Source organism: Homalodisca vitripennis, chromosome 1, assembly GCF_021130785.1.
Source record: "Homalodisca vitripennis isolate AUS2020 chromosome 1, UT_GWSS_2.1, whole genome shotgun sequence".
In the NCBI taxonomy this organism is placed as follows: domain Eukaryota; kingdom Metazoa; phylum Arthropoda; class Insecta; order Hemiptera; family Cicadellidae; genus Homalodisca; species Homalodisca vitripennis.
Genome location: NC_060207.1, coordinates 45,288,880 through 45,316,380, shown reverse-complemented (window position 1 = coordinate 45,316,380; position 27,501 = coordinate 45,288,880). Strand labels below are relative to the sequence as shown.

At 31.4% G+C, this 27,501-nt stretch overlaps 1 protein-coding gene across 1 annotated transcript; it reads left to right on the top strand.

Moving 5' to 3' along the window:
• The first annotated feature begins 12,541 nt into the window (after positions 1-12,541).
• Positions 12,542-27,380, top strand: LOC124360587 (merlin). Its single transcript, XM_046814325.1, is given in 14 exon segments — positions 12,542-13,054; positions 13,056-13,118; positions 13,121-13,249; positions 13,251-13,301; positions 13,303-13,527; positions 13,530-13,706; positions 13,708-13,797; positions 13,800-13,937; positions 13,939-14,082; positions 14,084-14,146; positions 14,148-14,279; positions 14,281-14,385; positions 14,433-14,855; positions 19,996-27,380. Coding segments are annotated over 13 exon segments (1,839 nt in total). The 5' UTR covers positions 12,542-12,895; the 3' UTR covers positions 14,796-14,855; positions 19,996-27,380.
• Positions 27,381-27,501: the final 121 nt, after the last annotated feature.

Here is a 27,501-nt window from a genome sequence, read left to right as displayed (position 1 = left end):
ACAACTGTATCAGCTCTAAGTAGTCATCTTGAGGCTGCTTTGATTGATTTGGGACCTTCAAACAAATCATTACTACCGGGAGAAAATGTTTGGCCAATCTGAGGCCAATATATTTTTTGAAACACTTAAATATGACAACATCAGGACCCTCACTAACTCCAAAAAGTGTACTAAAAACGGAGGAGAGCACAATTTCAAGTACATGGTGTCTACATGGAATCCACAGAAGTCTAGAATTTCAACTGTCTTCAAGAATGGTACATGCGCCATTGTTGTTAGCTGTTGTGTCAAATACTTAAGCACGCACATTTTTTCTCAGTTTCCAAACCATCCAGAGCATTTAGACAAGCTGTAGCTTGTTCCTTGTCCAGTCCCACGATCAATATTTTGAACCCCTATCAGTTTTCAACCCCGTATCAAGACGTACAACACGCACTACTGTCTTTATTTTAGTCTATTATTTGTTGGTGGAGGGAACAATTAACACAAACACAGGCCAATAAATTAGAAGAAATAGGTCTAAAAAGTAGAAATAATTTTAGGGTACTTTGGGATTATACCGACCACAAAATAATAGAAGTAAAGAATTCTTAGTCACAATCTTACAGTGAAGTGGAGAAAAGCCTACTCTCAAATCAAAAAACAAACAAGTACTGTGACCAACCTTTCAGCGCTACAAGCATAGAGCATCAATACTACTGGATTATATCAATTTATGGTGTGGAAGTGGTCCGGCGTGCTCAACTTTGTTTATTTATTTGACTCTTTCGGTAACAAAATGTTATATCTGTTATATATTACTGATCGTTAATGGTAATATGAATTGTTTACTTTAGTAATTTCTGAAAGCCCTATGGATAGTTTTATACTGACAACCCACACATTTTGTATTCAACCCGCTCGATAGTCTTTTCCCAATACTTTGTATGATGATTGGTGACATGGTAGAAACGGACGGAGTTTTTGTTGAATTAAATTATCTATCCACATTTTGTTACACTAATATTGATAGCGAGGAAGCCACTAATATCATATTCAATTTCTTTTAAACTCCATCGGTTTATGCCAGAAGAGTATGATTTTACTTGTCACAAATAACTATCTAGGTTGATTATTAAAATCACCACTATAGTATCAAGAACACAAAAATATAAATTTATAGAAACAAACATGATAGAACGAAAAAACAAATCTTTAATTACAAAATTACAAGCATTTCCAGGTATTGTGATCGGTATTCTTGTCGCTGTTATCTTATCTTTCTCGAGAATCTTGATTAAGGCAGGCCGCGCGGCATCACGTGATTATTTAAGTTTTTTGCACGGTACATAATTGCCTTTCCATTACAATTCAATTTATATTTCTGATCAGCCCCTCTAGAATTTGATATTTTACTGATAGGTACTATCTCGAGGGATGTTTTTCTTTCGTTGACATCAGCGCGGGGCAGCACCAAAGGTGCTGCGGAAGCCCACGCTGATGGCCGGAGGCACTCGCATTTTGGGTGTGGCGGAGTGTGATCAAAAATAATAACAAGTTTTGAGTGTTTTTTTTTTCAATAAAGAGGTTTTAGTTTTTGTTTGGTAATTTTTTTTTTTTTTTATTTTTGTGTTTGGAGAAATGTAGGGGTAAAACACGGAAGGAATAATATCTCTTTGTTATCTACTAGACCCTCGGACGAGTTTTGAGGGGTTTGCGATAAACAATTCTTGTTTTTATTGACGAAATAACGCTAATCTAGTAATCTATAGTATGTCAATATCAGTCATCATATCAGTTCATGTCTGGTGTGTCTATAAGTGATCTAAGCATTTTATAGTTTCCTATCTCTATGGTGAAGATTAATTGGGCAGACTTTAATAAGCAGCCTACAATCGTTATTCAAATGGTTATTATCAAATGGTTTGGTTGTTTTTTAATCCGATAATTCAATATTACAATTTATTTAACTTGGATTACAACTTATTAGTTATAGTAATTTTAATGTAAACAATAAACAACAGAAGTAACTAATACTCTTGCGACTTTGAAAACTTTGATGAATATGAGTAAAATATGTAAGATATTTCTCACAAGTGACCGGAGATTTGTTTAAGTAGCTTCACAAGTGGATCTCTGGTAACACATGGGAAGAATTCTTTCCTCTTTTCTCACACAACAGCGATTATTAAAATCAAGCTGGGCAAGTTGTAAATATTGTAAGGTTTCATTGATATTCTAGTCTAGGCCATAGTTGGTTTTGTTGTGTTGTTGTAATGTTATTGTAGAATTTGTGTATTTAAATTTGTTAATGTATTCGAGACTTTATTGTGAACGATATTTACATACATTGAAGTTGGACTATATTGAATTGTTCGTTCGACAATAGCAATCGGATAACGAGTGTAGGCCGCTTATTAAAGTCTTTCCGATTGATTAATGATTAAGCATTAGATTCTACCTCTATGGTGACATTCCTTTATGCTCTCCTTTGTCCTAAAAATTTTTGCAACATTTTCTACCAACGGCGCAACTATCTCGTTATTTGATAATTTTTTTAGCTATTTTGTAATGGTTAGATTGTTCCGAGTTTTACATTCCAAAATAAAGATGTATTGTTTTGTGTTTTGGCATTGCAATTAGCCCATTTTGTGTAGTGTCTTTCAGTGAAGTTTTGTTCTCCTCGTGTCAAGTGTGGATTGCCTCTACAAGTAGGGAAGTGACACAAGCTGTGATAAATAAGCACATGGGTGTTCTGCTAAGTTGTTTGACTGCATAACAACATCACTCGGAAATTGTATCCTCTATCAGTCCAACATGGAGTTTTAAATGGGTTTTGTGTGTGGTAGACCGGCTTCATTACTTTAATTCCAGAGGAGGCCGAAAGTACAACCTCCTCTTCATTCAAATATTTTGTAAGTTTCTATTATTTTTTAATTTGTTGTATATTTTATTCCGATTGTTTGAATATATTCAATATTAATTTTTGTGTTGGCTGGTGTCTTCGGGTAGGGTAGGGTAGATAAGCGGACCGGTTTTTACATTAGTTGTTGTAATTTTAATGTAAATCGATCTTAATAAACATCTTAAGTCTAAAAGTACTCTGTAGTCCTCAAAACATCATATGTTTTTAAATTAAAATTATGAATTTAATATTTACAGTGACCAAACAAATTATTATAACCAAAATTAGGAAAACTGAAGACGGCCTATTTGCTCCTCTCACAGTTACAGTTGTTTCTTTCCCACAAATTTCACATAATGGGTTTTTCGGTACGAGTCACCAACATGTTGAGACACGAAAAAAAATTTCTTTCATCTTTCAAAACAGCGAAGTTTTCTAAAAATCAATTGACTGCCACTTTTAATAAATAAAATAATATGTATAAATTTAATAATGATATTACTAGCGGACCCGGCGCGCTTCGCTGCGCATTTTAAGTTTCCCGCGGCTTCGCACGCAATTTCCCGTTGAAAACAGTACTATATTATTCACTTATTAATTTCTATCACATTCTAAACATTGCTGAGATAATTGATAGTCGTTCCTTCGTGAGCTTCTTGGGCGCAATTATGAAGGTATGTACCACATTCCTGATACTTCTGTCAAAAAAAAACAAACTAGGTTGATTTTATAAACATTCTTTATATTTTGTAGCCAACGTTGGATAGTAATTATGATATCTGCATTGCTCTTCTGATCAATAGCAATCTAAATAAATAAGCAGTTAAAGGTGGTGAATTTTTACGTCAAATTTGAATTGTATTATCTGGATAGTAAAGTCTATGTTTAACAGTGATTGCAGAAACAGTTTAAACAAAATTTGTTCGTTTCTCTTAAGCTTACCTTTAAAACTATATGTAGTATTAAATTATATATAAATATATTTTTTGTCGCATTATATATGTTTTACAAGAACAGCTAATTCCAAAAATTTGAAAAGACTCTTTCACTTAATAACATATGTTTGCTGCAATGCATTTCTTACGGGTATTTCTGTAACCAGTGGGGCGGAATCCTGAATCGGAAAGGGATAAAAAGTATCCTATAAACCTTCTACAGATCAAGACGTGAACAAATTTTAAAAAAAATTAGGCGACATGGGAATCCGGTTTGCTATGTGATGATGTTACACACAGTTTCATTTTTATATAATAGAACAATTGAAATATTACAGTACAAGCTATTATTCAGTGTTCACAGCAGTTGTTGAGATTATTAAAGTTAATTATTCAAAATAATTAATTCAGTATCATTGATTATATCGAGTGTTAGCCGAATTAAGTAACCTCATTTCATCAATATTTTGGATATAAAAACCGGGTCCGCTTATCGTACCCTACCTTTTTAATTTCTAAGATTAATATCCTTTGATTAAGGAATTTTTTGGGTTATGAAAGACCTCGTGTGATATACTTCAAAATTAATACTATCTTAAGGATGTTTTTCTTTTTTTTTTGCTAGAAGTGTGGAGTGACACCCTTGGGCCATCGAAGCTCACACATTGGTAAGGGGCATTTCATTGTAATTTCTGTTATTATTTAGGATTTCCTTCCTTTTATATCTATTGTACTATTATCCTCAATACATTTTATCATATTTTTATATTAAATTTGATTTAATATTTTGTGAAGTGGCAAAACAAATATTATACCAAAATTAGGAAAACTGAGACGGCCATATCTTGCTACTCTCACAGTTACAGTTGTTGGACAAATGTTCACATAATGCAGTTGTCCATGGTTGGACTTGCAAAGCCAACAGATGTTGAATAGAATTAAAACAAGATCAGGTATAATTCAACACAAACCACTGTATGTTTTCTTAATGTAGTACATTGCACTTTTAAAAAGTACAGTTAAAAAAAATATGGTTTTCATTTTAATTGATACTCAACCACTCCAAATGTATAAAATTGATCTCAATATTACAATTACAAGTATTATTTTGATGTTCACAGCAGTTGTTGAGATTATTAAAATATTATTCAGAATTAATTATGCTTACGTATCCTTGATTCAATCGATCGGTTACTGCACTGACTTCAAGTCCACAGTTTTATTTGGGTCCCATAATCCACTTCGATACAAACCTTGAAGCAGCTGCTTTATCTATCCTTATACCCGCATAGATTGTCTCCGAATTGTAAGTTTTCTGATTATATCCTATGTATTTCTTTAAGGAATCTATTGGGTAGGCCAGAAAGGTGATCCTCACCTTGTGATAATGTAATATAAAGATAAGAATATCAAGGATGTTATTTCTTTTTTTTTGCTAGGAAGTGTGAGTGACACCTTTGCCACTTTCAAGCTCACACTGATTTTATTTTATTTCCCAGGGGCAATTTTATTCTTGATTCATATTCTTGAACATTAGCTTTGAATTCAACGTTTCGCACAATTCTCTATTTTCTTTGTACTATTATCGCCCATTATGTTCACACAAAACTAGAATTTTAAGTTGAAATTTGATGATAGTGTGAAGTGGCTCAATTGTTAATTATTTACCAAATTACGAAACCTTATCCACTAACCTATTCAAGTAACAGGCAACAAGTTGGAACACAGTGTTAATGGTTGTACAGTAGCAGTGATGCAAAAGAAAACAGAGAAGTATTCGAATACAAGCTCGGTATAATTAACACAAACTTTTACTGTATGATATCTTAATTGATTTTTTAATTATAAAAAAGTACTAATTAAAAACAGTATGATTTATTTGATTACCTCAAACACATGGAAATATTTAAATTGATCTCAATCATTACAATTAACCTACATTATGAACATATATTTCACATATATCATATGAATGTATTTATGCTGAATATCTTGAAAGTTACATGCATGATTTTACAGTTATTATATTGGGTCCCATATACTTGTATGTGTGTATGTAGCTGCTTTATCTATCCTTGGCATAGATTATATATGAATTTTATATATATATATCCATTTATTTCTTTACACATAGTTTGAATACTTGAGATATATTCACCTTGTGTTCTTATATACAATTAATATAAATGTAATGATTAAAAAACAATATAATACAAAATATTTTATTTTTCTTCAATGTGTTTAGGATAAACAACAAATACACGATTTTATTTTTTTGATTTCCCAGTGTATTTGGCTTATTGATTTCTACGATCATTCTTGACATTAGCTGCAATTCAACGTCTTGACAATTCTCAGACTCTTTACAGAAGTAGTAAGTCAACAAATATTTTTTATTTTGTATGTGTTCATAAATCATGGGTGTGGCGTGTTTGTAGGAGGAAAATAAAGGCAAAAGATTGTCCCATCTTTTGGTAGGGAAATTCCATTCCAATAACAACAAGAACAATGCATTGCAAAGTGGTAATACAATACAGTTATACGGGTGAATATATACATATTTCAATACAAGGATCGGCTTTTGAATGCACGTATTCCATTCTCCCATCACTAGGTTGGATTTGCAATTGGTACTTTGGAATGGAATGACTTGCATAGTCTACAGGCTGGACCGGACCGCAGCTGCCGCATTTGTTTTGCCGCATATATATATCTATCTTATATACATAAACATCAATATATAAACATATATAATTCCGTCACAAACGAAGATATATCCTAATTATGCCAGCGACCAGCGAACTTGAAGGTGAGGCGCTAAGAATGATACTTTCTGCCTTTATGATAGATTTCATATTTATCAAATAATATTTGAATAGGCTTTATTGTTATGTTTATTTTATTTCATATAGATAATTCCTCTTAATATTTTGAGAAGAAAACTGGCTCCGTCAAGTCATTTGATACATTTTAAATAGTCATGTTAAAAAATTGTAATACAATTTTAATGTGCTAAGAGGATGTGTATGTAAAACATAATGACAAATTTGAAGTAACTAAACTTTTTCAAATTAGTGCACATAATAAAATATGATTTTATTCCATCATTACATTACACACAATGTAATACCAATAAAACATACAATATAATGTAAAGTTTATTAGAAGTATAAACACCATAACTACGTAGAATAAACACGTAATATGTCAGAGACGGATTTGAAATCTTCAGAACGATGGGCTATCACTACGATCATGCGGCAAAACTCGCAACTGAGTCCCCCATTCAACCTACCACCTTTTGATAATCCAATAGTCTATTAGAAGGTAAACGCTAAAATATTTTTCCACCTAAAACGTTCAGGTTGCGCACTATTTAGCGGCAAACAAAAGAAACTGGAATGATTAATATGTTACAGAAAAGTATCAATCATGTTATATTGATTAATTATAAACAGTAACAAAACATGCTGCCACGTGCAATCCCCATGTGGATGAATTATTCTTTTTTAAAAGCCAAAACTGTTCCTAATTAATGTATGTAAAGTAGTACGTAATTGCCACTGTATCGTTGAGTTGATACTGGTCGTCCATTGTGATATCCTTTAAACTATATAGACTGCTGGGTGGGTTATGGCCTGCAGAACTTTCGACATCAGTCAAGGCCTCCACGAACTAAGAGTGGAAAGATTGTGAAGAAAGCGAAGATTCTGATGCTATACGGATTTTTGCCAGGTCAATTTAGTGGTACAAAAAAATCAGTAACACTACTTTTCGAGATCTGCAAAACTTTCTCAGGAGAAAAACTAACCTTTAACACACAAGATAACTCTAAAAGTTAGTTTATTCATATAGATAATTCTTACTATTTTAGAGATAGTGTGCACTACACACATTAGATCACATGACTTATGTCTGTTGTAAAAAATCTTGTTTGATTTTAATGTTAGACTTAGATGTATACATTATGTGTTAGGTCACTTATTCACCTGAGGAAGAAATCAGATTGCAGATCTTGACGCGTAGTGTTGCTAATTTTATCACTGATTGATGGCAATTATGTCCGGAAAAATACTGTTTCCTTGGTAAATTTCATATGCTAGAAGTAAACATTTCATACTACATTCGTTTATATTTAAGACGGATTTACTTTACTATCTCACTCGATTTAGTTTCAAACTAGCTGTTTTCGCGGCTTCGCACGCTTTTCGTAAGCTTTGGGCTGTGTGCACTTCTGGTAAACAGCTAAAAGATATTTTCCAACGACGATGTAGTTCAGTTTGTGTTGTTGCCAAACAAAAGATCATGAAAATCTGGTCTACAGAAAGTGATGTACTTATAGCCATTGTCTACGTAGAACAGTACCATACATGCTCTAACACGCAACCCAGAAGGATGTCTCAACAGAAAATGTATTTTGAAGACAAATATACATAAAAAACTTAGCGCCTTCAAATAGTTTTTCGCTATTTTAATACGTAATACACTAACTGTTTTCGTAATCGCAGTTTATAGTGTGCAGGTGCCTTTAAAAACCTTTTAACTTTTGCACGCCGCCTGGTGGCGAGATACATCAATGGGGATAGCAGATAAACCTTTTCCGTCGAAAAATACATTAACATACAAATTGTCATATCGATCGGTCATAACACAGTACACGATTCCACAAAGGACAAACACACAAACATTCATTTTTATATATTACTGAGCGGGCCCGGCGCGCTTTGCTGCGCATTTCATAATTTTTTGCAAAACTTTGCCGGCGCTCTCACGCAATTTCCCGTTGAAAACATACACTATATTCACTTATTCTTTTTCTATCACATTCTAAAACATTGCTGAGATAATTGATAGTCGTTCCATCGTGAGCGTGAGCCTTGGCGTATTATGAAGGTATGTACCATATTCCTGCCTCTATCTAGAGCTGTTACCCACGGCTTCGCACGCAAACATTTCTTAAGACTTACATTATGTAGTAATTTTTTTTTTTGTTTACTATAATAAATTTTAGATTATAATTAGTTATATCTCCGATGCCACGATTGAGCTTATTGCAGATCTGACGCGTAGTGTTGAATATGTACACACGGAGTTTTTGAGAATACTGTCTGTCAAAAAATAACAACTAAGGTTGAAATTTTTATAACATTCTTTATATTTGTAGCAACGTAAGATAGTAATTATGATATCTGCATTACCTATTCTCGATATCAAGCATGAGCATGGTTTATTTTTCGTAAATATTGCAGTTAAAGGTGACTTAAGTGAAATATATTTCATTATCTGGATGTAAAGTGTTGACACATCAAGTTAACAGTGATTGCAAAAGTGTATGTTTAAAACAAAATTGTCTACGTTTCTCTTATTATAAAGTGCTTTAACACTCAAGCTTTAAGTTAACCATAATGTTTTTGAAGTATACATTACAGAAACAGCTGATTAAATAATTTTTTAAATGACGTAAACATATTTTCGTGCAATCGCATTATCTTATGGGTATTTCTGTAACCAGTTTTGGGGCGGGAATCCTGAATCGGGAAAAGGGATGGGCATAGCTTATAAACCTTTTCCGTGGAAAAATACATTATACGTACAAATTTTCATCATGATCGGTCCAATAGTTCACGATTCCATAAAGGACAAACATACAAACATTCATTTTATATATATATAGATGGAGGAATAAGATCTAAAAAATTCAAGTTCATTAAGAATTTTGTAAGGTTAGAAGTACGACTTGAGTAGTTTGGTAACACTAGCAATAGAAAACGAAACTTTATATTCTACGAAGATGTACTACGGGTTGGAAAAAAATTCACAAAACAAAAAACATTTCAATTTAAAATGTAATTTTGTTACCTGTATATTTAGTTTTGTACATATTCGTAAATATACTGATTCAAGTAGGATAATTAACGTATTTAAACATGAATGAGGAAGGTATTTTCTGTTCAACTTATAACCAATTCTGTAAACATAATAATAATAATCACTCACATAAAACTAAGCATTAGTTGTATTTAATATTGTAAAAAACTTGGACAATTTTCAAATTGTGTTTAAATATTAAAAAATAACACACAAAACGCGTTCGATATTGTCATAATCCTTGGTTTCTTTACTGATCCCGCTTTACTTTTATATTGTATGTTAAAAAGTGAAGAGCTGAACAAATGTTACAATTTTAAGTATGGTTCAATTAGCAATACAGTCCAAAAATATAACTTCAGTCTAAGAATTAACCATACATACACATTCACTAAATGTTATAACAATGGAATTTGAGTTAAATTTATAGAACAAATAACTCAAATTAAAAGATTGGCTTCCATTTCAATTATTGTTACACAAAATTATAGACTTTGGAGAGGGCAACCAAATCAGCGCTTTGCGTGTTCTCAAGGTTTCCCTCGGACTGGCCATGGTTACAGGCTTTCGGTATTTCCTGTTTTACTTTTTGTCTTATCTTCTAGGGTGTTATGGGCCTCCATAGTACTACTCTCCCTGACATTTAAACCTAAAGTCATCTGTGAATAAAAAACTATTTACATTTAAGTGAGCTAACTTGCTAGGTAAGTCATTAATATATAAAATAAACATCGTAGGCCCCAAGATAGATCTCTGTAGTACACTACAAGGGACTGACAGAGTGAGAACATTTTCCATCAGTACATACACTGCTGTTTACCCTCTAGGTAGGATTTTTTTAAAATTAACAGATAAGTTTGTCAGACAAATAAAAATCCAGATTATTTACCAAAACACAGTGGTCTACAGTGGTCAAAGGCCTTGGACATATCAAAAGATCTAAAAACTACTTTTTCATGACGTTCCAAGCCATTTGTAACAATCACTAATTCAAAGACGAGACTGTATTAACTGTGCTGTATTTTGGTCGGAAAACCAAAGTGACTTTTAGACAAGAGTCCATTTAATTCAAGGTAATCAGTTAATTGTATATGAATCAGGCGTTCAAAGACCTTTGACACTATAGGAATAATTGAAATAGGCCTATAATTAGCACAAAGATATTTTGGACCTCTCTTATGAATAGGCACAACCTTAGTAATTTTTCAAATATCAGGAAATACCCCTTGGCAACACACACATTTAAAAGACAAGTTAAAACCTCACAAATGTACACAGAACAAAGTTTTAAAATCTTAGAATTTAAACCATAAAAAATCAAGAGATGAACTACTGCTTAAATTGTGAATAGCTTTATACACTTCTTCTACTGAGAATTTTCTAATGGTGAAACTAGGCTTAGACCAAAAATAATTTATCTCACTTTTTAAGTTAAATCCTATTTAAGTAAAGCTTATGGTCATTGGTACTTACAGTAACATTATTGCTGATCTCCTGCACAGATTCGACAAAATAATTATTAAAAAGTGTCAGGAGATAATATGCTTGGCCTATTATTTGACCCTTTATTTTCATTTATAACATTGACCAAGCAGCTTTGGTTTTATTATTTGAACTATTTACAATTTCATTGTTAAAAGCCAGCTTGGCTCTTTGAATCTCTAACCTATACTGTTTTTTGATGACTTATACAATTCTCTAATTATTCCATTTGGATCACTAGAGTTGTTAAGATAATAAAGCTTATCAAGATCACATTTCATTGAGACCAGACCATCATGATACCATTTTGAATTAGGATTTCTTTTTTTTTAGCAAATGAACACCAAATTTGTTTCTTCGTTTATAAAAAGTACAGTTATTAGTTCAAAGAAAACAGGTAATTTATAAGGAAACACCTAAAAAAACAAATTTTCAAACATTTGCTATTATATAAACAAATTTACAGTAGCAGACTGAAATTAAAGGAATTAAATTAAACAAGTATTAGACACAATGTTTACTATAAACTCTAAAGCAATTGACTATAATTCATTCTTGATATTTTAGTTTTGAAGAATATAATATTAAACGTAAAGCCGATTGTCATCCACATCCAGCAATAATTATTTAATGCAGCCAACAACTGCCGATGATTAAGGATATTTAGTTATATTTATATGTTATAAACCGATGAAAATATTGACTTATTTGGACGGATATTCTTTCCATATTTGGACTATCATTACTCTCATATTAAAATTATGAAAAACAATAAAAACATATGTTACAACTCAGAAAGAAATGTCTCTTACAACTAACTATTTGTACAATACGGTAAAAGAACGTTTGAGGTTGGAGTGGTAGTTGGTGATTTTACTAATCAACCTAGATAGTTATTTGTGACAAGTAAAATCATACTCTTCTGGCATAAACCGATGGAGTTATAAAAGAAATTGAATACGATATTAGTGGCTTCCTCGCTTATCAATATTAGTGTAACAAAAATGTGGATAGATCATTTAATTCAACAAAAAACTCCGTCCGTTTCTACCATGTCACCAAATCATCATACAAAGGAGAGGGAAAAGACTATCGAGCGGTGAATACAATATGTGTGTGGGTTGTCAGTATAAAACTATCCATAGGCTTTCAGAAATTACTAAGTAAAACAATTCATATTAACCATTAAACGATATATAACAGATATAACATTTTGTTACCGAAAGAGTCAAATAAATAAACAAAGTTGAGCACGCCGGACCGCTTCCACACCATAAATTGATAATCCAGTAGTATTGATTGCTCTATGCTTGTAGCGCTGAAAGGTTGGTCACAGTACTTGTTTGTTTTTTGATTTGAGAGTTGATTTCTCCACTTCACTGTAAGATTGTGACTAAAATTCTTTACTTCTATTATTTTGTTCTCTATGTTGGCACCGTTTGGCAGTGTTGTGGTTAAGTGATGTTGACTGTGAGTATGTTTTGTCATTGAAAAGCTTTTATTGTGTAGACTGAATAAACTATAATTTCTGCGTTTATGTGACTTTCATAAACATGTGTAGTTTAAAAGTGGGTGTGAAAAGAAAGAAAAATATTAAACACAAGTGAAGAAACTCTTGGAACTGCCAAAAAATGTAGGTAGGGCCTGTAAACACTTTGTATTGTGATCTTATGTAAATATAAGTCAATATTTACTGCAACCTAAATATCAACTGTGTTGATAAAAAATGCCACCATTTTTAAGGAAGAAGTCAGGAAAATCTTTTCACCAGTTAAAAGTTTGCACTTTAGACGCAGAGTTGGAATTTAATTTGGAGTGGCGTGCAACAGGAAGAGATTTATTTGATCTAGTTTGTCGAACAATTGGGTTACGAGAAACTTGGTACTTTTGGTCTTCAGTATGAAGATTCTAAAGGTTTCATTTCATGGCTCAAACTTGATAAGAAGGTTTTCAGGATCAGGCAATTTTTCAACAGCCAGGTACAACAGCATTCATGTTCCTTGCCAAGTTTTACCCAGAAGATGTTGCTGAAGAATTGGTTCAAGAGGTGACACAACATCTATTTTTTCTGCAAGTAAAGCAAGCAAGCAATTTTGTCAATGGATATATATTGTCCTCCAGAGGCCTCAGTTTCTTCTCGCTTCATATGCGGTTCAGGCTAAATACGGTGATTATGATGAAGCAACATACAAGCCAGGGATGTTGGCAAGTGAAGACCTACTTCCTCAACGTGTTATAGACCAATATCAAATGACACCAGAAATGTGGGAAGATAGAATTAAAATATGGTATGCAGATCATAGGGGGATGTCAATGAGATGAAGCTGAAATGGGAGTACTGAAATTGCACAAGACTTATAGATATGTATGGAGTTAATTATTTTCCAATTAGTAATAAGAAAGATACAGATTTATGGTTAGGTGTTACTGCTTTGGGACTTAATATGTATGAGAAAGAAAACAAACTTACTCCAAAGACAAGTTTTCCTTGGTCAGAAATTCGTCATGTCAGCTTTGATGAGAAAAAATTTACAATCAAAACCAGTTGACAAATCAGCTCCTAACTGTGTATTTTTTTCTAGAAAAGTTAGAATGAATAAATTAATTTTGGATCTGTGCATTGGCAATCTCATGATCTGTTTATGAGAAGAAGAAAACCCGATTCAATGGAAGTTCAACAAATGAAAACTCAAGCAAAAGAAGAAAAAACTCGGAGGCAAATTGAACGTAACAAGTTGGCTCGTGAGAAACAATTACAATTAACACGTGAAAACAGCTGAAAGAGAGAAAGCTGCTATGGAACAAAGATTACTGCAATATCAAGAAGAAATTCGTTTAGCCAATGAAGCCCTACGTAGATCAGAAGAGACAGCTGAATTGCTTGCTGAGAAATCTCGAGTAGCTGAAGAGGAAAGCTATGCTTTTGAGCCAAAAAGCTGCAGAAGCTGAACAAGAAATAACTCGCATCCGTTTAAACTGCGCTCAAAACTGAAGAAAGAGAAGGTCTATTAGAACGCAAAACTAGAGAAGCTGAACAGTTGACAGCTCGTTTAGTTTGATGAATCAGAGAGGCGTGTGCTGCTGAGGCAAATAGATTAAAAGATGAACTAACTTCGAGCAAGGCTTGCAGAGAAACAAGCCAAAGAAAAACTGTTAGAATTTCTTTCAAGAAATGCTTATATTTCATCTAGTCTATCAACACTTTATCCAGAACCTGTATTATCAACTACGGATGATAATATTTTGTAATAATGACGGATTAGGAAGATCTTTATAGTTCTGCAATGCTTGATTTGCAGGCTTTACAGCTTAATACTAAACCTTCACTATCCAATTCTGATATATCATCATATGATTTAATAGGTTTACCAGACAATGATATGAAACAGTTGTCCTTAGAAATTGAAAAAGAGAGAGTAGAATACTTGGAAAAAAGTAAACATCTACAAAATCAACTTAGAGATTTGCGTTCAGAAATAGAGGTGTTAAAAGTTGGTGAAAAACAAAGTGAATTGGATGCTTTACACAATGAGCAAGTTAGAATGGGAGAAAATAAATATTCAACATTAAAAAAAGTTAAGTCAGGCTCTACTAAAGCAAGAGTAGCATTTTTTGAGGAGCTGTAACTTAATAGTAACACCTTATTCATTTATTGAGCAATATTGCCCTACTGATTCTTAAGAGAGGTAAGTTGAAATTTCGTGTAATAGATACATTATAATTTTGATTTAACCATATAAGAAAATTACTGAATTGCTGAATCTAAGTTGTATATATATATATACACACAACTAATAGCCCTATATTGGGCTCTATGTTGTTATAGAGCCTAACACACATTTCTTGCCGAAAAACATTATTAAACGTACCTTAGGGACTGAAAATTGTTTTTGTGGATAAACTTACCATAAAGGCGGGACCGAAAAGGTCCCGATCGCCTCTCGGGAAAGTTCGGCGCGGGACCCATGGGTCCCATCGGCAAAACAATGGGTTAATATAAAAACAGGTATTTAAAAAAATGAATGTAGTCTTTTTAGCAATGTGAGGTTTTCATATAGGCTATAACATTTTGGTAGTCAGTGTCAATCTTGCTGCTCAGTTAGATATGACATATCAAGAAGACACCATCTAGCCTGTACTGGCCTTATAAAGTGATCAATCCCATTCCAAATGATCCCGAAAAAATTTATTGGTAGCTTGATCAGTTCAAAAATTAATATTTGACGTCGTCTGGTTAAATTAATATCTCTTAACTCGGGTAGGGTACGATAAGCAGACCCGGATTTTGTATCCAAATTGGCAAACGATATTACTTAATCATAACTATTGATATAATCAATCGATACTGATTAATTATTTTGTAACTTAAATCATATATATCAACAGCTGTTAACACTTTCAAAAAAATACACGTAAGGTAATATTCCAATTTTAAATAAGTAACATTTGATTATTAAAAATGGCAGTCAATTTTAGAAAACTACATGACATTGCTTTTAAAGATGATAAGACATGTTACTTGGCTTCAACATGTTGGACTCTTACCGAAAAAACCCATTACGTGAAATTTTGTGGGAAAGAAACAACTGTAACTGAGAGAGGAGCAAATATGGTCGTCTTCAGTTTTCCTAATTTTAGTTATATTAATTTGTTTCATCACTGTAAATATTAAATTCATATTTTTAATTTAAAACATATGATTGTTATTGAGGACTATAGATACTTTTATATTCGATTGATAGTCTAGGATTTGAGATGCGAATATTAAGTATCAATGATTACATTCTTCGATATAAAAAACCGGGTCCGCTTATTTTTCTTTCTTTTTTTTAAAAGCCAAAAAATACTTTTCTATGTTTTAATGTTCAACTGTTTATAAAATAGTGGTCATTTTCATCACTTAGTGCCCCAGTGGATGTATTATTAGTAAACACATTTTATAGTTAAGCCAAAATTTCAATTTAAAGAACTGTAGGCCTGTATATTAAGGAAGACTATCTCACCATTGACAGTATAGAATAATAATACAATTTTGTTTAATAGCACAAAAACATAAAGGCTGATGTTATTTCTTTGGAAAATCACTCTGAAATTTGAATTGTTGTCCAATAACTTTGAGCTGTTATAATTAATTAAGAAATTTATGTAACTAGGTCACATATGTAATTTGTAGGTCTGGAGCGTACATGAAGCAGACGGTGGCATGTGCTTAAAAATGTGTCTATCACATTAAATAATAAAATTTTGTTACCAATACAGTAGGTCATTTTTAATTCGAAAAGAAGTGGTTATGGTGTTGGAGAAGACAATAATTTTTGTGAAGGTAACATAATTTTATCAAATTAAAATACTCTTGGTTAAATATGTACAATTATAGTGCATTGTTCTAGAAATTGTATTATTTCCATAGTAGGCGTATTTATCTTTTTTTAACATGTTTAGCTGGAGGCGGCATATTTTTTTTGTTTATTTATGAAATAATTAAAATTTGAATTATGAGGTGGAATTTCTTTAATTTGAGATCTTATCCACATAATGTTTTAGAAGTTAAGTTTCTTAAAAGTATAACATTCGATTAAAATCTGACATAAAATGTTTGTTTACCTATATGAGAATCAATTATAGTAAATAGTGGACATCTATGATCTTTACTGTCATATACATATAGTGCACAGATTGTGGAATTCTACTCAACTATTATTCAGTGACAAATATTATCCTCACATTCTCTCTATACAGGATAATGTGTCCTTTAGAAGACAAGTGTTACCATATATTTAATTTTGCAAGCTTTAAAATATACACTCCTTTTTAGCTGGTTTATAAATTTAAGTGTATACATTTAAGTAAATTAATGCCTATTTTTTATTGTATTTCATAACTTTGATACCACAGTTTTTTTTACATCTTAATATTTCCGAATATGATTTTGTTATTTGTTTAACGAAGGTGTAGCCTACACTGCATTATATTTTTTTTAAGTATAGGAATGGACCATGCACTGAGCTCTCTCTTTTCCAAATTTAAATGTATTTAAGTTTCAGAAAAAAAAAAACAAATAAATAGTAATCCATAACAATATATAGTTTTCATGGTATTTCAACACTAATTCTTTTAACTTTCAAAATTATTAGCCTGTTTATTTATTATCACATAACTATTATATAGTCACGAACATTTTTTCAGCTATGAAATGTTATGTTTTGATTTATAATTAGGAATTTATTTATATGGTATTGTATGTTTAATGAAAAAATAATATTATACACTTTAGATTGAGTTGCAAATAAGAGAGCAGTGAAGAATCTAAAAAAATTTTAGGAGTATTTTTTACTACAAATTTATATATTGACAAGTGTTTTTACTGTTTTATGTTGTAACTAGTGAACAGCTGATAAGTCTTAGCTGACTTTTGTCTTGGTCAACATTTATACTGAAAAGTTTTACTTCACTTAGTATTTTGTATGACAATGTTACAAATGTTTTTGAACCACATATTCAGTCTTTATGATATCCACACTTGCTTTACAGGAGGTCAGCTTTTAATGTAGTGAAATTTGTACTTTTTGCTAAACAATTAAAAAAAAATCAAATATTAGTTAGTCAATTTAAACTTTTTAATAAAACTTCTAATTTAGTTAGATTAGTATCAATAATAGAAGTTAATACAAAGAAATTATGGTACCGAGGGAGGCAAACAGCATGAACTGCAAATTATTGTGTTTGTAGTGTCGTCCTTTACCCCTCTCGCGCACAACCACACACAGTCCTCTGCACAGTAAACAAGCTGTTGGTTAGAAGGTCTAGCTGTCCTATCACTTAGACTAGATGAGACTGTATCTATATAAGTGGTGGCCTGTTGAGTTTTGATAAAAAGTTTTATTCTTTTTTAAATTGTGAGCGAATCAAAAAATCAAAAGAACTGTTTTTGTAATAAAACTTATTAAAATTTAATAAATAGCCTATATTATCTTAAATATTTATATATATATCTTATATATATATATATATATTTTCACTGTTAAATTACTTGTGTTGCTATTGAAGCTCCTTTACACCTGGCATATACTTTCTCTTCAGCTTCAAATTTATGACTACAATTCATATTTGTTTGAATTTTTTAACAATTGGAAAAAAATTTTTCAACCAAACACCTTTTGAATGTTTTCTTTTTTTTGTTTTAATTTTGAATAATGAAGGAACACCACCTTGTACTATTGTTCTTTTTGCATCATTATTCTGGTTTTGTGTACTTTTTGACACAACAGTTGCAGCATGTTCTCTATCCAGCGTCTTCTTAACATCTATTAAAAACCTATGGTCTACATTTTGCCACCTATCTTTGAAACCAAACCTCAAGGGATTGTCATCTATTGTTTTTGTCAAAAGCGTACAAAACTATGAGTAATATTATTATAAAAATACAGTAGAGTCTCGATAGTTTTAGTTTCAGTGTAATTCGAGAGGAACTATGTGCTAAAATGAAAAAAAATATAGACCAATAAATAACACTTGTAAACACAGAGCCTTCACCTTACAAACGCTGTGTAAGAATTGTAGAGGATTGCGTAGGCCGTTCAGTATAGCGCTTGGTTCATTACATGACTAACTCGTGACTTACCTGACGAAAAAATTGTTCAAGAGGCTGTACTGGCAATGACTCACAGTGAAGGCTATGCGGCACTTATGTAAGCTTAACGTTACATTAGAACAACAAAGTAGAAGGAACTGCAGCTGACACTATATTACTTCAACACTGGCGGAATATCACTGCTCACAAGCGTTACTATGTGGTGAACAAAATACTTACAAAATATTAGTAGTTTCTTTTAAGTAATATGCTTACTGCACATAAAATTAGATACTCTTTTCTCTTTACTTTAATTATTACTTTAATAAAATGTAATCGTGCTCTGTGTAATTTGAGTTTTTTATAATTTGATGTAAACTCTGTCCCCCAACATAATATAGCAAACAAATAAGGCACGAAAAAAAAAAGAAAACCAACAACGTATATGGTGTGGCGATTGACAGCAGTACATTTGTTAGGTATTGACTATACCATGTCCTCTAGTATGTAGTGAAGGGGAACAGTTGCTTGTTCGCAGGTGCTAGCCACGGTTCACGCTGGCTGGCTCCCTTAGTACATTTGTTACTATAAGGTTGTATGGTGTGGCAATTGACAGCATTACTTTTGTTAGGCTTTGACTATACCACGTGCTCTAGCATGGAGTGAACAGGGAACAGTTGCTTGTTCGCAGGTGCTAGCCACGGTTCACGCTGGCTGGTTCCCTTAGTACATTTGTTACTATATGGTTGTGTGGTGTGACAATTGACAGCATTTACTTTTGCTAGGCTTTGACTATACCACGTGCTCTAGCATGGAGTGAACAGGGAACAGTTGCTTGTTCGCAGGTGCTAGCCATGGTTCACGCTGGCTGGTTCCCTTAGTACATTTGTTACTATAAGGTTGTGTGGTGTGACAATTGACAGCATTACTTTTGTTAGGCTTTGACTATACCACGTGCTCTAGCATGGAGTGAACAGGGAACAGTTGCTTGTTCGCAGGGGTGCTAGCCACGGTTCACGCTGGCTGGTTCCCTTAGTACATTTGTTACTATAAGGTTGTGTGGGTGTGACAATTGAAAGCATTACTTTTGCTAGGCACTGCTGTACCTTTTGCTGTGGCATGGAGTGAAGGGGGTTTCTGTGCGCAGGGTGCTAACCACAACTTATGCTGAATGGCTCCCTTAGTACATGTTTAACTATAAGATGTTTTATTAACTTGCTCCCAAACAATTAGTTTTGATTGTCATTTTCTCTCAGTTTCAGTTCAAGACTTCGGAGTACAGCCTTAATTAAAAAACATTCTGAGATAACATGTCATATGATGACTTTAGGAGAGCCTTGATCAGTTTCATGAACAGCACAATATAACCACACTGGCTAATCAGATTGGACAAGTTGGATCATCCATTGTTGTAAATAAGAAATGTTTATATTTAAAACTTGTTGACATTATGCTTAAATGGCTAGTAATACATTTTACATAACTATTAACTGGTATTTATTATCGTGCCTGAAATTTTGTCAACTTCAACTGAGTAGTAAAATATGTCATTGTATGTTTAAACTGAAAAAAATGTTTTCTAATGTTATACAGAATATGACTGTATGGTCATTCAAATTTTAATTCAAGATTCCTTTATTGCCTGAAATATAATCTTATAGTATTGTGTAGGCATAGATATTATATAGTGTGTTTTGGCTACATAAATAATTCTAACTTTACCTGCAGTTAAGAAACTACACAAAAATGAAAAAAAATATTCTTTGACTGGTTAAAATTAACTAGGTCTAATGCTAACATCACCATATTACATCCATTTATACTGTAAAACAAAAGCCGAGAACTTTTAACCACTTTGAGTTGGTATCACACAAAAGTTTTGTCTGATAAGATAATACACTTATGAAATGGTCAAGGAATTTTATTATATTTAACTTAAAACTAATATTTTGGGCAAAACTTCAAGAAGGAAAGAATTTATGAGATTTACTCAATGTATTGTTGTATAATGATGTATATTATTATGACAGTTACAAATCTTATGGATTTTTATTCATACATAGAAAAAAAGACACACACACGAGTTTCGTGTGACTTCTAATCTATTAAAAAGGTATTACAGTATGCTTAGTTAGAGCTCCATGTTCTATAAAGATGTTAATAGTATTAATTTATTTATTCCATTATAGGAATTCTGAATTTTATTTAAAGTGTATTTATTAATTTAATTTCTTTAATCCAATACATGTGAATTGTTTCGTACAGTATCGTTCTTGGTATGCCTGTTGATTCCTCAGATGACAATAGTATTATGGTTTTATTTAAGTGAACAATTATCCATTTAAATGAAATAACTGCTTATTACCATCATCTTTAACATGCTGGTGGCTTCATTAATACATTATAATTGCTACAGTTTCCACTTATATAGAAATAGTATGATATTTTTAAGGTAATTTAAATTTAAGAACCATTTTACATTATGTTCTTAAATGTCGCCAACCAGATTAAAGTACCACATTAAAAGATGAGCCATGCTGTATTAACTCCTCTGTTACCCCTTTTCCCCCTCTTATGCTGTCATTGTATTCTACGTCTTGTTTTAACTTTTTTCGTTATTATCTTACTAGGCTGCAGAAGTTTTGCCGTGTTAATTGCATTATAAATAATATTATCATCGTTTTTAAGTTTATTTTGCTATTCAGTTTTAAATATAACAAAAAAACTTAAGATAAAATAGTTAAATTTGCAGCAAGTTTTAAGAGGAAGGTACTATGAATTATTAGATGTGCATGTTGCACTGAAACACCAACATACAGTGGTGTGAGTTCCAATAATCTACACAATTCAAACATACACCATTAGCACAAAAATTATGCTTATTGTTTTTTACAAACATTTCTTTTGGCAAGCGTTATTTTTTAAAACAATATTGTTTGGAGTGATAATTGACATATTTGTCGTCTCACATAGTCACTGATGAAATAAAAAAAAGAAAAGTATTTTAGGTTGTTTTCTAATTGTAATCATTAAGAACCAGCTTTTATGTATAGCAGTTTGGAATTTTGTTCTACCACTGTGGTTTGCCTTTTAAACCAGTTTACCCCCCTATATTTTGTAAATAAAATTTTGTGGGATAGTTTGTTTTAAAGTTATCCACCTATATAAATCCATCTGAATTTTAGTTTTTCTCATACAATTACAATTTAAAATTACAAATTTGTTTTATTATATTATATTTTAAAAAGTTTATTAACACTTATAAACAAGTTAGGAACGCTTATATGCATGTAGCATATAATCATATGTTTGATATGAAACATTTCAAAAATCGGTGACTAAGAGAGTAAAGTAAGTTTTTTAAGCTTTTTCCATTGTTCCTTTGAAACAAACCTCAAGGTTTTTTTAGAGCAGCTGTTTGTTAACCAAATCCCGTATTTTTAGGAATATGTAGCATATTTAAATATCATGCTTTTCATTATATTCCTGCTCTTTACAAATTATGACATTCAATTGTGTGAAATTGCCATTTTTGTAGAGAAGGCAAATTAAACCAATGTTACAACTGGATTTCAGCAAAAATTTATTATTTATATATTGAGGTTATACTTTTGTATATGAATCATTTAACAACATTATGTTGTATATGGGTTAAGCATTGGGTTTTTGACAAACTATTGTACTTAAAGGATTGAGATTAACTATTTTCCCACATAAACATTTTAATAGTCTTAAATACATTTTTAACTCTAGAAAGGAGATTTTAAACCTTGTAAGCAATGGATTGAAATAAAATGTTTTATCTATATTGTGGGTCTTGTTTAGCTTTGTTTAATGTATGAAAACTGAGATTAAAAAATTATCTTAAACAGTATGACATCCTGTGTAATTTATTAGTGTTTATAGCTAAAGTGCCTGTCATAATAGTAGAAAGATAAATTTACAGATGATCATTCTAGACAATGAACGGATTTACTGTAAGTGGTGGGTAAAATAGTAGGTGAAGCATTAATGTTGCTGAATGAATGGCTTCATGTAAATATATGAAGGAAATAATGTGTCAGGGTCTGGAAATCAAGAAAAGTCTCCCATTAAGAAATAGTGGATACAGAGATCCACCAAAAAAATATTGAGAAAATTATCTCCTAGAAATCGTATTATGAACCACTTTTTACATCGATATACAACTTAGTGCTAATTCCCCAATTTGGGAAAGAGGCAACAATTGCTCTCCGCTAACCATCATATTTTTTTGATAAGACTTCAATTGAAAATGCTGAATAAATATTTCATTTTTTACAAAAGGGAGAGGCTGATACCTCTTTAAACCTTATTCTGCTCATCGTCATGAGCCACTGGCCTGTGCAAGGATCTTATGAATGACTGAGAGTGAATACATTACAAGGTCGATGGTACTGATAAAAAGTCCGATGGCCACCTACACGATTTGAACCTGCACTACTTCTAACTCAGATTCAAAGTCCGATGTCTTAGACTGTTCAGCCATTGGCACTCATTTGATTTTGTTAATTAGGTTAGGAGTAGGTCTATCATGATTCAGAATCATTTATTTTCATGAATGGCCGAGTAGAAAAGTGATTACTTATTAGACTTTTAATAATGCACTGAGCCATTGATACAGATGTTATTAAAAGTCACTGACATTTTTAAAGACTAAATTAGTATAATCACGTTCACTACTCATGAAATGCTCTGAGCACTACAGTAGGTGCAAGAACACACTGTTAAAAGTGGGCCTAAAAATTGAGGGGACTCGATTACTCCTACCCATTCAAGCTAGCATCCTGTTGTATATTTCTTGAGGTTGTTTCCTCCACCATGCCCCTCACATTCCAAGCCATTGAGAGTATGTTTCGTTTGCTGAACATCCAATCGATGCTGTGACAATCGCTTGACTAGAGCTGAGATTGTTTGAATTGTGCAGAAAATAGAAATGCATTCAACCATTACTTCTATTATGTTCTATATGTTTTGTAGGTGAAACGCTCGTTATTATAAGTGACTAAAGCTAATTTATTTATTTGACATACTGCCATATATTTTATGAATAAATACCTAACCTCTCTCTTAGATTTACTGAAGCACTTGCTTCATACCACTGCTCACCACTGGTATACATGAAAAACTTGAATGGTAGGGGTATCAAAGTGAGAAATGTCATCATATTACCTTTACTGATATCTTGTTAAATAAAATCTTGCTTTTTACTGGTTAAGAAAGTGTTTTATTTGTTTTTTTTTCTTTTACCCAATCCTGAGAAACTCAGGTCTCATGCTAGAGCATATGCTAAGCTGAAAGGGAAGAACTATTATTAGTTGATCCCTTGTAGAATAAGAAATGCATTCCAATTTTGGATTGGAGTTCTGAACATGGCAGAAAATTAACTTGTTTGTATTTAGAATATCAATACATACCATGATCGTAAAAGTATATGCTATTATGTAACATTTATTTTATTTTTCATTCTATTCATGTGCATAAATATTTACAGTACAATTGGTACCTAATTAGTATAATATTGTATCATTGTTATGAAATTATTTTTGTTTAATTAGATCCTGCTTACTCCTTAGTCCTTGGTTTAAATTTTATTCACAATGGATGATTTAAAAGTACAACATGATTTTGGACAGATGCCATTATTGTATGAGTTACAAAAAATAGAACAGTATATTTAGAAGATTGGAAGCTACCTTCTCTTTCAGGAGTCATAAAACCTTAATGTATAAGATAAAGCAAGCAAAAAAATTAAAAATTCAATGAGTTCTCACTACATTTTGATTAATTTTTGTTGTGTAACATCATCTCTTAATGTTTTTATACCTGGAGAAGAGATTGGATTACAATCCTTAAAACAGTGTTCTATTTTTGTAACATACTTCTATGTATGAAAAACTAGAACAGATTTGGATTAGAGTTGAATAGTGTGGAGTAAGTTAGAACAGGTTGAAGTAAGACCGATTGTTAAGAAATGTGCAATGTACATCTCAAATATCACACTCTTATAATGTACCACTATAAACATATGTATAATGATATAGTGATAAATATTATATTATATTGTGATGTTTATGTTTTGCATAACCAGTAATGTTTCAAGTTTCATCATTTTTAAGGGCTATGTAATTTTATAAATCAAAGTAATGTAATGTAGACCTAGAGATCTTAGGTTGTAGATGTGACAAAAGTATAAGGCTGTGGTAGCTACTGTGTAAGTTATAGTTCTATTGGTGCCTCAAGAAGTTTTAAAGTTTTATTTTTATTGTCATATTTTTAGTTTCTTTTAATCTTAGTTCCTAATTACAGCGACTATCATATTAGTCTAAGAATACCGCTTAGCAATAAGATAAAAACTGTATGTAGCTAAAACCATGTCATTTAAAATACTGTTAATATGATTATAGTGTATAAATAGGTAAACAAATCTACATAGCTGAGTTTTAAAACTTTTAGATATTACTTTACATTTCATAGTGTATTTATTTTTTGTTAAAATGTTGTTTATGTGATTGCAGTTAGAAACTTATGTTTATGGTTATGAAAAGATTGCATCTTTTTGTAATTTACTTCTTAGTTTATTTTCAATTTTAAAAGCTTTACAAATTACACAATACGTAAATGTTTTTGGGCACATTCACCAAATTAAAGAATGAACGCTCTAAAATGTGATTTTAAAGTGCAGAAAACATCATTATTACAGTACAGTAAATTATTTGATAAAAATATTAAAAATTAATTGATAAAATAAAATCAGTTTTAACCCTTTTAGTGCCATGTGATTTTTGGATTTCAGTGTCCAAAAATGTAAAACTTGAAACTGTTTCTGTGCAGAGATTTGTAGATAGGAGAACCATGTTGATTATTTTGGTTTTGATTCATCTGAATCTTGTAATTACCTTATTGTGACTCATTAGATTTAAATATTAATTTTTTTTTATTCTCAAAATTTACTCAAAATGACATGTAATATTTACTGCTTCTGCAGTTTTGTGCTTGATAGCAATCTACAAGAACAATTTAAGCTGTGGCAGATTTTAACCTTAGAGGACATCTTCTCATACACTGTTATAATATCAATGCTTTAATTCAAAAACTAATTATCAACCAAAACACATTGAAATGTATTTTCACTTAAAACAAATAATTCACTGTTTTACACAGTAATACATTCACTAACTAATACAAAAAATACAGCTAATATGACAAGTGGCAGTAACAAACGTAGAGGGCGGAGTTAGATCTTCATATTTATTGGCAAATAACAACTGTCATGATTTTTATAAATAACACAGAGGTAGAGGATTTTAGTAATATTGAGTAAAGATCCATGACATGCATATCTGGAGAAGAACCTTAATGAATTTCAGGTACTGCAAAATATATTAAGTGTCAGTTCAAAATAATTTGATTTAGTATGTCTAGTTGTCTGGACATTGGCAATTCTGATTAGTGATAAATTGGCACTTAAAGGTTTAAAGATGTTTGGATCAAATTATCTTTATGGTCAAGTAATTCATGGATACTCCCAATAAGAAATTACAGATAATCTATTCAGTGATATTAAATTATGATGCTATTTTGAAATTACTGAATTAAATATTTTTGTCCTGAGAAATTAAAATATATTTATCTTCTTAAAATTTGTTCTGATTAAAACATATTTCATTGGCAAGTAACATGAGTATTATAGAGTAATATTGTTGTAAACGTAATGATATAATATTTACTTAGTATTGTGTAGGTCATATTTGGAAAGAATATACAGACATTAATAGATTTAGTTCTTTTTTTAATCACCATTTGGTGTTATTATTTAAATATGTTATTGTAGTTAACATTTGGTTTAACAACAACCTGTACTTTCCTGAATAACATGTCATCAATCTTACTTTCAATTAAATTAATAGCTTCAGTTCATATTAGTCTGAGTTCACTTTGATTTTTTTATGATTTGTAAAAACTGAATAATGTTCTTGGACCAGAGTGTCCTCTATATAGACACGCATGGACTTTGTAAGGATATAATGGATTAAAGGGGATCTGGCCAATGTAAGGATTAAATATCAAGGTTTTGATTCAAAATATTCATAGGACTGTTTTATATCTTTAGAATAGTTCTTATATTGTATTGTGCCTTTAAACTAAATATAGTGCCTTTTCATTGATATTTTATTTTCTGATGTCAAAGTGCTCTTAGATTCTTGAAATGTTCATTATTTACTTTGGCATAAAGTGTTGTTAGAAGTTTCAATGACATTGAAAAATAGAACTGTTATAATTTTGTCTTGCTTTAGTAATGATAATGTTTTTAAATTAAATTCTCATATTTGTATTTATCAGTCTAAAATGAGTTGCAGAGATACTGCACTGCATTGTTGGTATCAATAAGTGGAGTATTATGATAGATTTCAATAACTTTCTGTTAAGTTGTTAGTTTTTATTTTTAGATCAATTTTAATTTTATAGAAAATCATATAATTTAATGTATATTTGGGTTTATGTTCACTCATATGTATATATGAACATTTATCTTATCATGATATAGTAGTTGAAATTATTGAGTTTCTATTTTGTAAAAATATTATATAAATGCCAATAAATTAAAACATGAAGTTTACCATATATTTGTCTTTATTTAAACTTACCCTGTTTTAACCTAAGAATTGGCAATGATAAAACCCTACACCGACAAGGGATTTTTGGGATCAATGTTTGAAATACTATGTATATTTCAAACATTG